Source organism: Pagrus pagrus, assembly GCF_965226575.1.
Source record: "Pagrus pagrus genome assembly, chromosome: 14".
Classification (NCBI taxonomy): Eukaryota; Metazoa; Chordata; class Actinopteri; order Spariformes; family Sparidae; genus Pagrus; species Pagrus pagrus.
In genome coordinates this window covers 8139321-8153887 of record NC_140198.1, presented here as the reverse complement: position 1 = coordinate 8153887, position 14567 = coordinate 8139321, and the positions used below count along the sequence as shown (strand labels likewise).

Below are 14567 nucleotides of genomic sequence, written 5' to 3'. Positions count from 1 at the left end.
TCCCCTGAGGGCCAAAGTAAGTGTGATAACATTTCCACATTTACAATTTTGTTTACGTTTGTATTTCAGTATTTTTAAAACGTATGTATTTACTGATGGAAATCAACTGTTTTCTTGAGACTATCATTTGAACAGAGGTGAGATGTTATGATTTCAATGTCTGGACCAAAAACTTTGAATTTAGTGTTTCAGGGAGCAGAGCTAATGAATGTATAATTAATAAACGTTGCCTCAACATTCAAATATGAATGAGAAAACTCGTTCTGCTTTTCCTCTTCTACAACAAGTCACTGGTGACTGAAGAGTGTTTGTGTCATCATCATTATCATCATAAGCACAAACTTTGTTTTGTTTTTGAAGGTGGAATGGTAAAATTTAAGTCATGATTAATTATGTAATTATTTCTGTACATGGTTCAGATCTTATTTCATAAATGTTATTATTTATATTTTATGGGCCGCTGGACATAATGTCAGTAGGAGAAGGATCTTTCATGATGTTTATGACACAAAGATGGTGTTCATACCACTTGTGTCCACAGGGGGCGCCACAATCAACAAAAATGAACATTCCTTGCAGCTGCTTTCATGTTTGGAAAAAGATTTTATTCATAAAATGTTTCCTCGCAAGCAGACAGGATACTGTTACAGATCAGTCTATAACATCAGTATATGTATATGTGTTTTTCTACACAACCTGAGTTCTGGTTTTCTGATTGGCTCCAAGTCTAGACTCAATAACTGCACACTGTAAACAGGGTTCTCTGATTCAGGTGTTCACTGAAGGTGTCAGCACTTAAGACACCGACAGTGAGGATAAACAGAAAAGAGCCAGAATTATCAGTGTAGCCCAACACTGACCTGAAAGCAAGATTAAAGGGACAATTCACCCCAAAATCAAAAATACTTATTTTCCTTCTTACCTGTGGGATAAACTCTTTACTAAAACAATTTCTACATCCTGAAGTGATGTTACAGACTATTTAACACATACTTTCCACCTATCAAATTAAAGTAAACACATTGCACAAGTGTAGAGGGCACTGTCAGTGACAAAAGAGAGAGATATACTGCATTCTGATATTTGGTTTCACTTAAGACTTTATATTGTAAATACTTCATTATGTGTATAAAAGATTCGGTCATGAGTAAAACACTGATCTTACATGGAGGAGATTAAGAGTGTGAGAAATAAAACTTCATTAGTAAACTTCATATGTACTTCACCTGAATTTATCTGCCGGAAAATATAAAAGTGTGTTAAAAATATTCATCTGATATTCAAACTTGGATCATCTTTAGGGACAGACAGGTATCAGTTCAACTTTCTTCTTCTTCCTCCTCAGAAGAAAGTGATCTGTTCTTCCTTCTCCTGTCTCTCCTTCACCTCAGGTGTCTACAGAGAGACAAAGCAATTCAGTTACTGTTTAACTCTTTATCTTTGTCAGAAAGAGCAGCAGAAACAGAGAAAATACAATATAAAACACTGCAGCAGGATTACAGGTGAACATGTATTAAATGTATTTGTGTTGTGTGACATATTTACCAGAAACAACAGTGTGTGATGGATGATGAACTCTCTGGTGAGTCTGAGCAGATCCTGGTTCATGGTCTGAAACAGAGTCGGGACCAGAACCACAGCCAGATTGTGAGCCGACATCTTGTTCACCTGAGAAAACATCTGGACCCTGAGGGGGAAACACATCTGGTGTAAGAAACACACCTGGAGTCGGATCTAATACAGTCTGGTTTATGTCTTCACTTTGAGGATGTCAAGTGGACAGCTGTGATACGACTGTAGCCCTTTTCACACAGAGACTCTGCACTATCATCGCAACGAAAGCTCGCCTCTACACGCCTTTGTTTGTCCACAATGAACCAAGCAGCGCCAACATAAAACCGCTCCAGTGTGTCAAAACATACAGCAACACGGCTTTGCGCAACCAAAAGATGCGTGACGGTACACATCATATGTGTCACTTAAACTATCTTCAGAGCTTTCTTTTCAATTGACGAGTCAACTGCTTTCATCTCTAACTCATCAACTTGTGCTTCAACTGCTAAATCTGTTATCTCGTATGTATCAACCAACACCTCGCTACCTTCATCACTGTCTCCTCAGTTGACACCCCATTTCCATTTAGTGTCAGCCAACAACTGACTCATTTCACTTTGACTTCACGTTGTGTATTTGAGTTTTGTTTGAAGAATGACTTTGAAAATGTGAAATCATCTTTTAAATTTAAATGAATCAAAGACCCCCTGAGCAGTACTCCACCCACCAAAGACATCTTTTACAAGGCACAAACCAAACTCTGGTCAGTTTTAGGTGTATAATTTTGTTTTGAATAACACTGTTTTCAGTCCACACATTTTCAATATATTTTATCTAAAACAGACGAATTAGCCTGAAAAACATGTTTCATGTGTGTGATTGCACAATGTAAAATCAACATACTTAAACGTCCCAAAATCCCACAAATATGACCGTGACACGACCTCAGTGTTTAACATAGGCTCACTGACACCACCTACTGACCGAAGACCAGTACTACAAGCACAACACTGTGTGTTTACGAGGTCTGGTACAGTCTTACATGTAGAAGTGTCCAAACAGTGCGTTGAGTGTTGCTCGGTTGTTGTCAGGAAGTTGTCGTAGCAAACGTCGGTAGGCTGAAAACCTGGGTCTTTCATCTGAAATCACTGAGAGAGAAAAGTACAACCGTGGTATTACTATTGTTAATACTGCAGATACCTCCACTACTGCTTCTGATGTTACTTTTACTGTTACACAGATACTACTGCAGTAGTGCTACAACACTTTACAGCTAATGTGAGTCAGTCTGAAATATAAATCTAACTAACTTAGGTACTTTTACTACAGACTGAAGAACTGCAAACAATAGTATCGTAATAACGACAGTAGGACCATTACCTTTTGGTTTGGAGGTACTTACACGTACTTGTACTGAACTGCAGCCAATAGTACAACATATACATGTACCACATGTATTTGTACTAACCTGCAGCGTGCAGCCACTGCTGTTGGTCTCTGCCTGGGATCAAACTCTCTTGCTGGCGGACATATTGTTTGAGGGCAGAGCACACGTCCAACACACCCTGCTCATCGCTCTCCAGGGTGGCGGAGCTAGGCGATGTCATCAGAGTCTGCACCAATCGGGTGACTTTGGGAGCGATGCCACAGCGCCGGTACACGCCCTCAATCTTTAGACCTGACAGACATACACACCAACAGTCAGACTGTCATATAACTCTTTGCAGTATGTTCAGTTTTTGTGTGAATATAAACTGACCGTGGGCTGTGATGTGCGAGATGCAGTGTTCGATGGCTGGTGGTACTGAACCTCTCGACCCCACATCCAGCACCGGGTACAGAGACTGGCGAGATAAGGCGGGTTTGGGTGGAGGAGGACGCTTTGGAAGTGTTTTCTGACTGGTCAGAGCTCTCTGCAGGTGGTTGAACCAGGACTGACAGCTGTGCTGCTCCTCAAAGCGTAACGACACACTCCTGATGGGAAAAACAACAAAAAGCAGCCTGTGATGTCACACATACCTGTGGTAAATTGAGCCAATCAGAAGTCAGGGAATATAAAAGTTAAAGTAAAAATCTTTCTGTTTGTACAGCTGATTAAACATTTGTAATCTTTCATTTTGAATTTGAATAAATCTTTATTGTCTCAGGAGGGAAACAAATGTATGTGTTGCACACCTGTTTGCAGTCACCATGGTGATGATGTTTTTAGATGGATCCATGTCTGAAAGAGAAAATAACAAGATTTGCTGTTTAGAGACGTCGTACGAAGCTTTAGCATCAGATTGGACATCAAACTGATTCTAAATGTTCATAATTTTGTCTTTATTTCTTTTTGAACAGAAGTTCAACTTTGCGGGAGATCAGAGAAAAACAGAACTTTACACAGTTAATTAACTCCAGCACGTTACCGTGGCTACTGAGCGCGCTCAGTTCAATCCTCAGAGGTTGCTGTGTGTTTCTGTGGACGGGATGAACACTGACTCCGTCCTCCCACAGTAACAACCAGGCATCAGAATGACTTGAGGTTCCGCACACTTCTACGACACACACTTTACTGACAGCGGACGCTCCGCCCACCTCTGCATAGGACACGCCCCCTGGGAGAATCACCTGGAAACGTAAACTCAGGTTATACTCATAACTAAAAGTCAGGTTGATATTAGTATTCACCCAGAAACCAGACCTGAACCTTCAAACATCTGAAGGTGAACACCAGACAACATGTCCTCACTTCTTCTTTAATGTCTGAAAACTCAAACTGGTCCTCACAGAGATCGATATGCACACACACACACACACACACACACACACACACTCAGGTTTACCTTCAGTATGTGCACCAGATGACTGAGCAGCGCGTCCTGGTTGTCAGTAGCACAGATCAGCTGATCGTTTAATGTCACCATCTCAAACTGATGAACTGGTCTGAAAACACATGAACACATGGACAGGAAGAGGAATGAAGCACTAATAGAAGAACTTATTGTGTTACAGTCTGATCTCAGACACATGAAACATCACAGAAAACAGTTCATAAGCTGTTCAAAGAAAACCAACCTTTTTTTTTTTCCTCCACCTGTTGAAACAGTTTGTACCAACCTGCAATAATGGAGGAGTCTCCACCAGAGGGAGCTGTTGTCTTAAACATGATTTCAAGCAGCTGTGACCTTTTTGTTTTTAATTGTCACACCTGCAGCTACGCTGTCAAACATTCATTAAAAAAAATTTAGTCAACACCGGGACAGGGCAATTAAGCTTGTCTTAGTTTGGAAAAAAAGAGAAACTTGAATTCAGAAGGTAGCAACACAATACATCTTTGAGTTAATGTCAACGCTGTTGTTTTCTTTACACCCTGTTTTAAGCAAACATTCTGGCCATATCTTACAAGTTGCTCCTTTAAACTAAAGACGCTCTACTCTTAATGTTAGTTTTAGTTTGTTTCTAATACTGATGTTGGTTTGTTTGATTTTCTGAAAGGTTTCACTGAATCAGTCTGAATGTCACAAACTGCCTCCAAACAAGATGATGATGAAGATGATGACGTCTATAAGTGTCTTTGGCCCTAGTTCGCGGTGTGTATGCTGTTGGCACTAGTCAACCCTTGTGGGGGGCTTTTTCAGTCGACTGAGCATATTAAATCGCCGGCATTGCCAATCAGAGAGAGGAATCATTCTGATTGGCTGTTCAGCTAAGCAAATCAGTGTACAAGAAAAGAAAAGGAAAGGAAAGCACCTTCAGGCTGTTGCTGCAGAATCCATGATTTCACTCATTTAGTGTGTTTAGAAGTGACTAAATTAGGGAGAGAGTTGTGTGAAAAATAATAGGTTTGTATATCCACAGTCCTGAGTCTTCTGAATGAAGACTACTGCCTCCTGGTGGTATGGAGAGTTATTTCCTCTCACGCAGGCGCAGAACCTAAAAGCTAGTTGACCGTCGGCTGTAATCTTTATGGTGTGTTCAAGTGCAGCTTTTTGGCTGAGACACAGGTGGCAACAGTCAGCCTTTGTTGCCACCTGTTCGCTGATGTCTGTTTGATAAGAAAGGATGGCGGGAGGTTCACCACTTTGTGAAACACATGACTGTATAAAGGAGATTACTACATGGGCTCACAAACACAGTTCTTTTGTGAATGACTGCATTATTTTTTACAACTTTTTGGTATCTACAGTTGTATTAGTTGTACGAGCAGTACCAGTATTAGCAGTATAAGTGTCAGTAGTATTTACCCGTCTTTGACAAAGACAGACAGAACTTCTCGCAGGTCGAGGACGTCACACGCTGCAGAGTCGTTTTCCAACGAGAAGAGAAAACGATCGTCTTCCAGTTTACCATGAAGCTCCTCCTCTTCCTCATCTGCACACACACACACAAAGACAACAGGTTTGAAAGAGGCTTCTTGTTTCATACATTAGAGACATCTGGTTTTCGGCAATTGAAAATTGTTTAAAATAAACATTTTGTGCAGCAGCAACAAGAGAAAGATTCAAAAAGTTTGTTTCAAACATCAACAAGTTGTTTTGTTTCGACCTCATCTTCTGTTTTTGTTGATCATTTTTAACATTTACAGCTTTTCTTCTGTATTTGCTACATGCTCATTATGAATTCATCCAGGTGATTCATCCCACCTGAGGGGGCGGAGTCAGGTCTCCTATTAGCTGATTGCGGCAGGTAAGGCGGGACCTCTGAATAAAGGAGAAAACACAGATTTGAGTAAAGAATCACATCCAGGTGAGTTTTTAAACAGAAAGTTAATGTCAATGACCACACCCACCTGTGATGTCATAGTGTACTGCAGTACAGCAAGGTGAGAAGCCAAGATGTATGTATCTGTGTGTGTTAGCTGTTTGTGTGCATTACCTGTGTGTGTTACCTGTGTATTTCTGTGTGTGTGTGTGTGTGTGTGTGTGTAACCTGTGTGTTTTTCTGTGTGTGTTACCTTTATGTGTGTGTTATCTGCATGCGTGTGTTACCTGTGCATTACCTGTGTACTCGTTGAGTCGGAGCAGCTCGGTCTGCAGAGCCTGACCCGCCCTCTCAGCCAGCAGGATGGCGGAGGGGTTCTGAGGGTCTGACTGACACACCTGCACACAGGTAACATCACTGAGTTACAGGAGAGACATCTGTTCTTGTTTCTGATGCTAACCATCAGCTCACAGTTTTATACTGGGGCAGTCACCATGACAACAGAAACACCTGGATTAACTTGCTGCTGAGATGTAACTCTACCACAGGAAAAATGTCATCATTATTTATTAAGTGGCTCACTACTCAAGTAACTTTTCTAGTTATTGCTTTTGTAATCTTACTCAAGTGGTTATTTGATGACTAGTTTTACTTCCACTCAAGTAACTGTTTATGAAAAGTAACAGCACTTTTACTTGAGGACATTTTTTGGCTACTCTGCCCACCTCTGCACATGTATTAAATTAATGTTACATGTTCACGACAACTTCACTTTGTAGCTTATATGTAACAGAGCAACACTGACTGACAGACATGCAGTGAAGTTTAACAACAAGTCAGACTTAATATAGCACATTATAATATTTACAAGATAACTAGACATGCAAAAATTATTCTGTTGATTATTTACTTCATATATCCGTGTCTGTGTGGTGGTGGTATGTGTGTGTGTGTGTGTGTGTGTGTGTGTGTGTGTGTGTGTGTGTGTGTGTGTGTGTAATGAATGATTATTGATCTAAATGACATGTCATAAATGCTCAAAGAGGAAAACCATCCAACCTTTGCTCCTGAGCAGATCAGAGACATTGTTTCTTCTATGTCATCTCCACAAACCACCTGACGCAGCCTCTGAAACACACACGAACACACACATACATTATCATCATGACCACACACATTGTACAGGTTATGTCTTAACTTGTGTTTAAATATAAAAACGCCTTAACTGTATTTCCTCTAATGTCCACTAGATGCTGCTGTTATAAAACTTAATTGACGTCAATAAAAAAAAATAATAATACAAAAATGTTTATCAGAGCCACATTAAGAGTCCTGTTATGATCACTGAAGGGAGCTTTTCACAATAAAACTTAAATTGAGTGTATCATTATATTATTTTGGATTACAGAATCATGTAGATTCGAACAAAAGTCTATTATAATGCTCGTTTTAAATAGATAAGTGGATGTATTTATATTGTACGCTAGTATTTAAGTTTATTTTTTGAGGTATGCAACTCAAATTTCTTCATATGTTATATGATATCTAATTAGTACTGATATTAATATTTCATACATCAGCATTTATATTTTGTCTATAACCAACTGGTCACGTAGGAAAACCGATATATTTCCTATATTCTGAAATAAATGTGCTGAATATGTACATATACAGTGATTCATATGTTTTGGTTGGTTTGGTATATTCAATTTACAAACATGAGTCTATGAAAGTAACTGAGTCAGACCTGATTCATCTGAGAGTGTGAGGAGGTCAGAGCGTGGACTCGTCTGTAGCGCCCCTTGCTGTATTTATCCAGGATGAACTTTAACCTCTCCTCATCAGACGACTCCGGACGCAACTGCTCCGTCGCCGGCACAGCGGGAGCCCACACCTGATTGGCCAGCCGGTTACCGTAGGTAAGAAACAACTGGGAGAGGAAGCGAAAAAATGTCATGTATGAGTGGTTCAGTCCCCCCTTACTTGTATGAGTGTTTCAGTCTGCCATTACCTGTATTAGTGGTTCAGTCCAGATCTTGCTATCCATCTTCAGACTGCGTACCTTTGACAGGCTACTGCCCAGAGATCGATGATGACCTGGAAACAGACAGGCGAATGCATCAGCATTCAACGCATACACGCAAATACATTTTTAATATTTGGGAGAAAATTGGGTTTATTTGTGTCCTTGGTGATCTTATTAAGTCCTGAAAAGATAAAGTCCTTTTCACTTTTACATTTTATTGCCATGTCATAATTAAAGGTCCGCCTCCTTTAACCGACTCCTTTTAAAGTGCATTCAGGAGCTAATCCACATTTTCAGCCAATAATTTGCAGTGTTATTCACAGTGGTAAACCTGGAACAGTTGTATAATTTCTCTTATTTTGAATCTGACAACATGTTCTGAATAAAATAAAATCTGTTTTATGGTTTTGTTTAGACTCTTGCAGGTCTTGGTAAATGTTACAGAAAGATCCTAGTCTGGGTTGATACAGAAAAGTCAGCAGTGACTTAAGACATTTCATTGAAACCACAGTCTTTCACGAACATTAACCAAAGTGTTTTTTGTTGTTGAAACCATAGACTGGACAATAAATTAGTAATATCTAAATGAACACATGAAGTGAACACGATTAGCCTCCATGTGCCCTCTGTTAGCTCGTACTTGCACAGGCCTGACAGATGACCAGCAGCAGGTTGACTGATGCCCACTCAGGATTGGCTGCACCGCAGTCGCCACACACTTTGTTGTCGGGGTTTTCCCAGAGACGCAGCGCTACCTGGCTGTTGGACAGGGCGCTTAGAATAGATGAGGTCAGTTTTTCCAACCAGTTGGCCAGATCCTTCGACGAATCAACAGTGAGGCTGCAGGCAGGGGCCAGCGGAAAGAAGAACAAAGAATGAACATTAAGACTTAATACAACTTTAGTAAGGACAGTAACAGGTGACAGGTATTCAGATGGACAGACGGACAGACAGACAGACAGGTGTGTACTTGAAGGTCTTGTATGGAGTGATGAGGGAAAACGAGTGTTTTCCTGTAGATTTGACTGAGGCAACATTCAGGGGGACAGAGAAGGAGGCGATACCCAGCTGGAAGCCCTCCTTGTTGGGATAAATCCAGAGGTTGTGACCCCAGACAGCGGCGTAGATACGGCTCCGCGGGTCCTTGATGGTGATTTGTCCATGGATTTCTGGGGGGGGAGGACTTGGCTGGCCTCGAGACGCCAGCAGAGACGTGACCCAACCTTCATGAACCTCTGAGAGATGAAAAATACATGATTAAGAATCATCATATACTGGAAACTTAGTTTGGACATCACTGCTCTCTGGAACCTGCAAATAATCTCCCTCTTGCATGCTGAGAGATCCGATCACAAGTGGACAGCTTTAAGTACAGGTGTGAATGCACCATAGACCCATTGAGGACACATGTGAGATCACTCAGGCCACATTTGGAGGTGGTCCGGGCTATGTATGACCACATTATTTTTGCAGTGTAAACATGGATGTGTCCTAGGCCACATTAAAGGCCTACTCAACTGACGTCCTCTGTGAAACAATAAGAAGCCACAAGAACAGACAGCAGTATTACACAGCAGCAGCATTCTTACCATCATTATGAGCCATGAAGTCATAATGTTTCTTCCTGAAGTATACAGAGAATCTGCCCTTATCCTGTTTCTTCACATTGGTGATACTGGAGACATGAAAAAGCACCTCACTGAACCGGTCCTGCACATCAAAACAAACACACCCATCACTGTATTGACAGACTGACAGACACAGATATGCTGAGAGAGACCTACAGGTAGATAGACACTGACTTACTGTGCGTTTTTTCCACAGAGACATCAGCTGTCCGTCCAACGTCGCCCATAAAACACTGTGTCTACCAGAGAAAGAGAGAAAACATGTCTGTATATGTGCGATCTGTCCTCTGAATCAAGTCTGTTCTGACTGGAAGCTTCTGTCCTGATCTGGTGTTCCTCAGGGATCAATCCTAGGTCCCCTGATGTTTTACAACAGACTGTCATTGCTTAAATTCCCAGTGAAACGGCTAAAAAGTCACGTAGTTACAAACTCTAAAATAACGTTAAAAATACCTTCAAAACGGCTCTTTGTCACTATTGGGCCTGATAGTGGTGCATAAGTGAGATATGGAGTAGGACATATGCGGAAATAAAACCCTCAAACAGTAAGCTTTACTTTGTGGTAACTCCAATGATCCGTGGATGGACTTAACCCTAAACTTAGTTTCAGTTCTACCAGGATCTTATTGAGGTTTGTGATTAATGACAGCAGCAATTCTGAAAAACAGTAATGATGATGATGGTGATGGTGATGTTACCTAAAGCCCTTCCACATGTCCAGCCAGCTGGATCGGACCACGGCGCTCTGTGGAGTTTGTGGAGTTGAACTCCCACTGCCCCCCTTCTTCCTGGACACTCGAATAGTGGCCGCTCTGCAAGACAATCAACCTTTAAGAGACTGAAGCTCTTTCTCTGTGCAGTATCATAAAATCAGAGTCACATTCTGGGGAAATTGAACTTGTATTCTTGAACTCTGGAGTTGAAAGACACAGTACGGGCAAACAAAACAACATTGTTAAATTGTGACTACAACATGTGAGATGATTGAAAGATACACCTGTACACCTTAAAAGACTCACAAGAACAAACAATACAGACTGAAAAAGATGTGTGTGTTTGTGTGTGTGTACATGCCTACCTCGGTTTCTTCTGTTTCAGAGGCTTTTGTGATTGGTTAGGAGGACGAGGAGGGGGTGGTGCTGGCCGACTGGGGGTCAGACGACTTGATGGTAGGCTGCGAAACACAAATATCAACGTTGTGTTAGAAGCAGCACTGATTTGATTAGTACCAGTAGTCATTCTAGTACTGTATCCATACTTGTTGGTGTTAGCAGCAGGATCTCCTTCCATTGGTCCATCGGCACCAGAGGGGGCAGGGCTAACTCCTGTATCTTCCTCCTCATTGGATGAGTCAGTCTCAATTTCCTCTTGACTCGCCCAAGAAGCCAACAGAGTGACGTATGGGCTTTCTTCTTTGGTGGTGTGAGGACCTGAACCTGGAACCAAAACAAATCGGGATCAGACTGACAGGAGGGTCAGGAGACAAAGTCAAATGAGCCGCGGTTTCAGTACCTTCCTCTGTTGGCTCAGCAGCGTCCTCTAGTGGAGGTAGCGTGACTCCAGAATTCTGGTCCAAAGTTGACATCACCAGCTGTGACAGTGCCCCAACATCTGGACACATAAGCACAGCTTGATTGAAATCAGAAACTTTTGATTGATTGATTGATTGATTGATTGATTGATGTACCTGTGTGAGCATCTCCAAACTTCTGCAGTGAGGGGGTTGGGGCTGAAGGGGTGGCTTGGGTCGTCATGGAGCTAACAGCAGGGTTAGCCACACTGCTAACAAGGCCTGCTAAACTGGGTATGTTAGCAAATGAGCTAACAATGCTGTCTAAGCTAACAGCACCTGTGTTATTATCAGGTACAGGTGTGTTGGTGGAGGCGGAGTTTAATGTAGCAGCTGGATTAGCCACAGTGCTAGCAGCTCCTGCTAAACTAGGTATGTGAGCGGCAATGCTGTCAGCCATGCTGTCGATTGAGGGGGGAGCTGAGGGGACTGTCGTGGCAGGTGCAATGGGGGCGGAGCCACCGATGGAGGTGGCGAATCCAGCCAAAGATGGGATGTTGGTGGCGATGAGGTCAGTGACGCCAGCCAGAGTTGGGAAGACGGCGCTGCGGTCCGACCCACCGGCAGCAGGAAAAGGAGGAGCATCTTGACCTGAGGAAGAGGACACAGTGACATCATCATCAGACATCAGCTGATAGACTGAAACACCCGTCAATCAAACAAACACAACCTGCAGGTGCTCATCCTCTAGCGTCAAACTCTAAAAACCTATAAACACAATCAGTTGTCAGACTTTCACAATAAGAGTCATATTGTGATCCCTGAGGGAGACTTTCACGGTAAGAGTCTATTTATGATCCCTGGGGGGAGACTCTCACAATGAGAGTCTTCTGATGATCCCCTAGCAGAGCCTTTCACAATAAGAGTCCTCGTATGATCCCTGGGGAAAGCTATCACAATAAGAGTCCTGTTCTGGATTCTATCACAATAAAACGTTTGTTCAAATGTGTTTTTCTTACATGTTTTTTTTTTTTTATCATTAAAAATCCTGTGTTCATACTCAAACCAACAACATGTTGGTCTGTCTGTCCATACTTAGACTTTAAATCATTTTCAGTTCATTTTGTGGCCTTCAAGATCAACAACCACACTGAGACAGAACCAGCTGTGTCTTTCATTACAGCGGTAACATGTGATGTGGTCTTCACTTGAGGTGATATCATCACCAGTCAGAAGACAAACTGGTTTGAGATAATCACCAGTCTGCTGTATCCACAAACATCAACAACAGCTTTAATGTGCAGGAACAAACCGGTTTGACTGTTCAGACTGAAAACATGCAGCAACACGTCAGCAGAGTCCGACTAAAATATACTGAGTGACAATCAGTCAGGTTTCTTATCTTGAAGAAGTAATTTTAGATCCGTCATCAAGCTTTGTTTTACTTCTAATAAGATCAATATGACTGAATTAACATTTGATGAGGGTGAATGTTGCAGGAGTTAATGTGTATGTGTACCTGTGCTCAGGTGAACTCCATTAGAGAAAACTGGTTGCAGATTTTCACCAATCACATCGCTGGAAAACAAATATTATACGTTTCAGTTTGTTTTCGTGTTTAAATCCAACAATCAACTCTCATGCGTGTAGAATTAAAGGTTTGTTTCGTAGATTTAAAGGTGAACTCACCTGTCCAAAGAGGAGGCAGAGTTGAGTCTGTCCCTCACGTAACGAGATCGAGGCTTCGGGACAGGAATTGAAGAAGGAGGAGAAGTCATCTGGAGGGAAAGAAAGACAATAGATCAATAATCTATCAGGAAGCATCAGCATCTCACTGAGCGCCTGTTAAGGGAAGTGTTAATTGATTAGTGTGTTTATCTATTGATCCAGCATGTGTTTTGTTTTGATTTGAGGTGTTTGACATGGTGCCTGGTTGATTGTGACATTATTTTCTGTACACCTGTTGATTTATTCACCCGTAACAGCAGCTAATGATTAAGACAGAGAGTGTTACTTATTTTGTATGAATATTTTTTTAATCTGTTAATCTGGGACACAGATGATGACATCACATGTATGAGTCATGGGTCAACACATGACACATGTCATCAAGTAGTATCTGCAGTTTATCTGTTCATCTGGATTTTGCTGTTCAGTAAATATTCAACGAATGCTTAAAGCAATTTAATGTTTCAGTTCATAGCAACACGTCTGGTCTTGAATCGGCACTTTAAAACATCAAAATGATTTCTATTTTCAAAACATGAAACAGAAGAAGGAACTCAACATTTCTTATTTCAATCAAAAGAGGAAGAAACACAAAGTTTCTGGTTTCAGTCAACAGAAGAAGAAACTGAAAGCTTCTGATTTCTATCCACAGAAAAGTATTTTCCAGAAAACTCAAACATGGTTGTCATCTTACCTTGCTGGGAACTCCTCTGTGCTGAAACAAACACCTGTGAATCTGTCCACCTGTCGATCTGTTAACCTGTCAGTCAGTTCTTCTGTTCCTGTGCCAGTAAATCTGTGTCTGCTTCAGATCCATGTGCACTCATAAAAAACTGAACCGTCACATCTGCTCTCTTCCGGTGCGTTTGCAGTGTTAAGGTGGATTTATGGCTCCGTGCGTTAAAGGGCTCAACTGTACCAGTGTTCACCTGAGCCAATCAGCTGTCAGGACGCTGGTCAGGTGGTCAAGCTGCGAAAGTTTTTTTTACAGTGAAATACGACTGGTTCAACCTGCTGCAAGAATGTGGGTGTGCTCTAGTGTGTGTGTGTGTGTGTGTGTGTGTGTGTGTGTGTGTGTGTGTGTGTGTGTGTGAACTTTGACCGGTTCAAGACTTTTACTGAATTACTGGAATTATTGGAGGCGCGTGACCGTTTGTACAAAGTTTGTAATATTGTTTTACACTTACAATACACTTACAGTTGAGTATTGATAAATAAATAAATGAATAAATAGATGAATAAATAAATATTTATTGACGGAGATTATGTGTAATGACGAAGCTCCCTGAAGCGTCTGATTCAGTGAAACATGGTGACCTCTGCTGGTCAGCTGTTGCTATTACATTAGAACAAATGGACTCAAGATCAGTGCAACTTCAGATCACAATATAGTTTGTTATTTTGTTCAGTGAAACTTGTTTTATAAAAACATTGTCAT

The 14567-nt window shown here is 41.4% G+C and overlaps 1 protein-coding gene across 3 annotated transcripts; it reads right to left on the bottom strand.

Annotated features, from left to right (window-relative positions):
• Nucleotides 1-589: 589 nt before the first annotated feature.
• Nucleotides 590-14053, bottom strand: LOC311269211 (arf-GAP with Rho-GAP domain, ANK repeat and PH domain-containing protein 1). 3 transcript variants are annotated; one of them, XM_084373240.1, is made up of 26 exons: nucleotides 13824-14053; nucleotides 13091-13179; nucleotides 12921-12979; nucleotides 11579-12052; nucleotides 11404-11502; nucleotides 11150-11327; nucleotides 10970-11065; nucleotides 10590-10703; nucleotides 10070-10130; nucleotides 9853-9973; nucleotides 9234-9498; nucleotides 8904-9103; nucleotides 8249-8334; nucleotides 7985-8167; nucleotides 7297-7365; nucleotides 6536-6635; nucleotides 6180-6236; nucleotides 5781-5907; nucleotides 4380-4479; nucleotides 3963-4164; nucleotides 3730-3775; nucleotides 3314-3528; nucleotides 3023-3232; nucleotides 2597-2702; nucleotides 1546-1687; nucleotides 590-1395 (listed from the first exon to the last, which is right to left on the bottom strand). In XM_084373240.1, the coding sequence occupies exons 2-26, from the start codon at nucleotides 13177-13179 to the stop codon at nucleotides 1342-1344; spliced, it is 3453 nt and encodes a 1150-aa protein (XP_084229366.1). In that variant the 5' UTR covers nucleotides 13824-14053; the 3' UTR covers nucleotides 590-1341. The 3 variants fall into 3 exon arrangements, with proteins under 3 accessions (XP_084229366.1, XP_084229367.1, XP_084229365.1); XM_084373241.1 differs by having other exon boundaries at nucleotides 11150-11303; XM_084373239.1 differs by having other exon boundaries at nucleotides 10970-11327.
• Nucleotides 14054-14567: the final 514 nt, after the last annotated feature.

What these genes read in the sequence shown, in the direction of transcription:
- LOC311269211 (XM_084373239.1), bottom strand. Translation starts at nt 13,179, where the DNA reads ATGACTTCTCCTCCTTCTTCAATTCCTGTCCCGAAGCCTCGATCTCGT. An exon ending in CTGAAACAGAAGAAACCGAG is followed by an intron (nt 10,704 to 10,969) that starts GTAGGCATGTAC and finishes ATTGTCTTGCAG; the next exon opens with AGCGGCCACTATTCGAGTGT. An exon ending in GACATGTGGAAGGGCTTTAG is followed by an intron (nt 10,131 to 10,589) that starts GTAACATCACCA and finishes TTTCTCTGGTAG; the next exon opens with ACACAGTGTTTTATGGGCGA.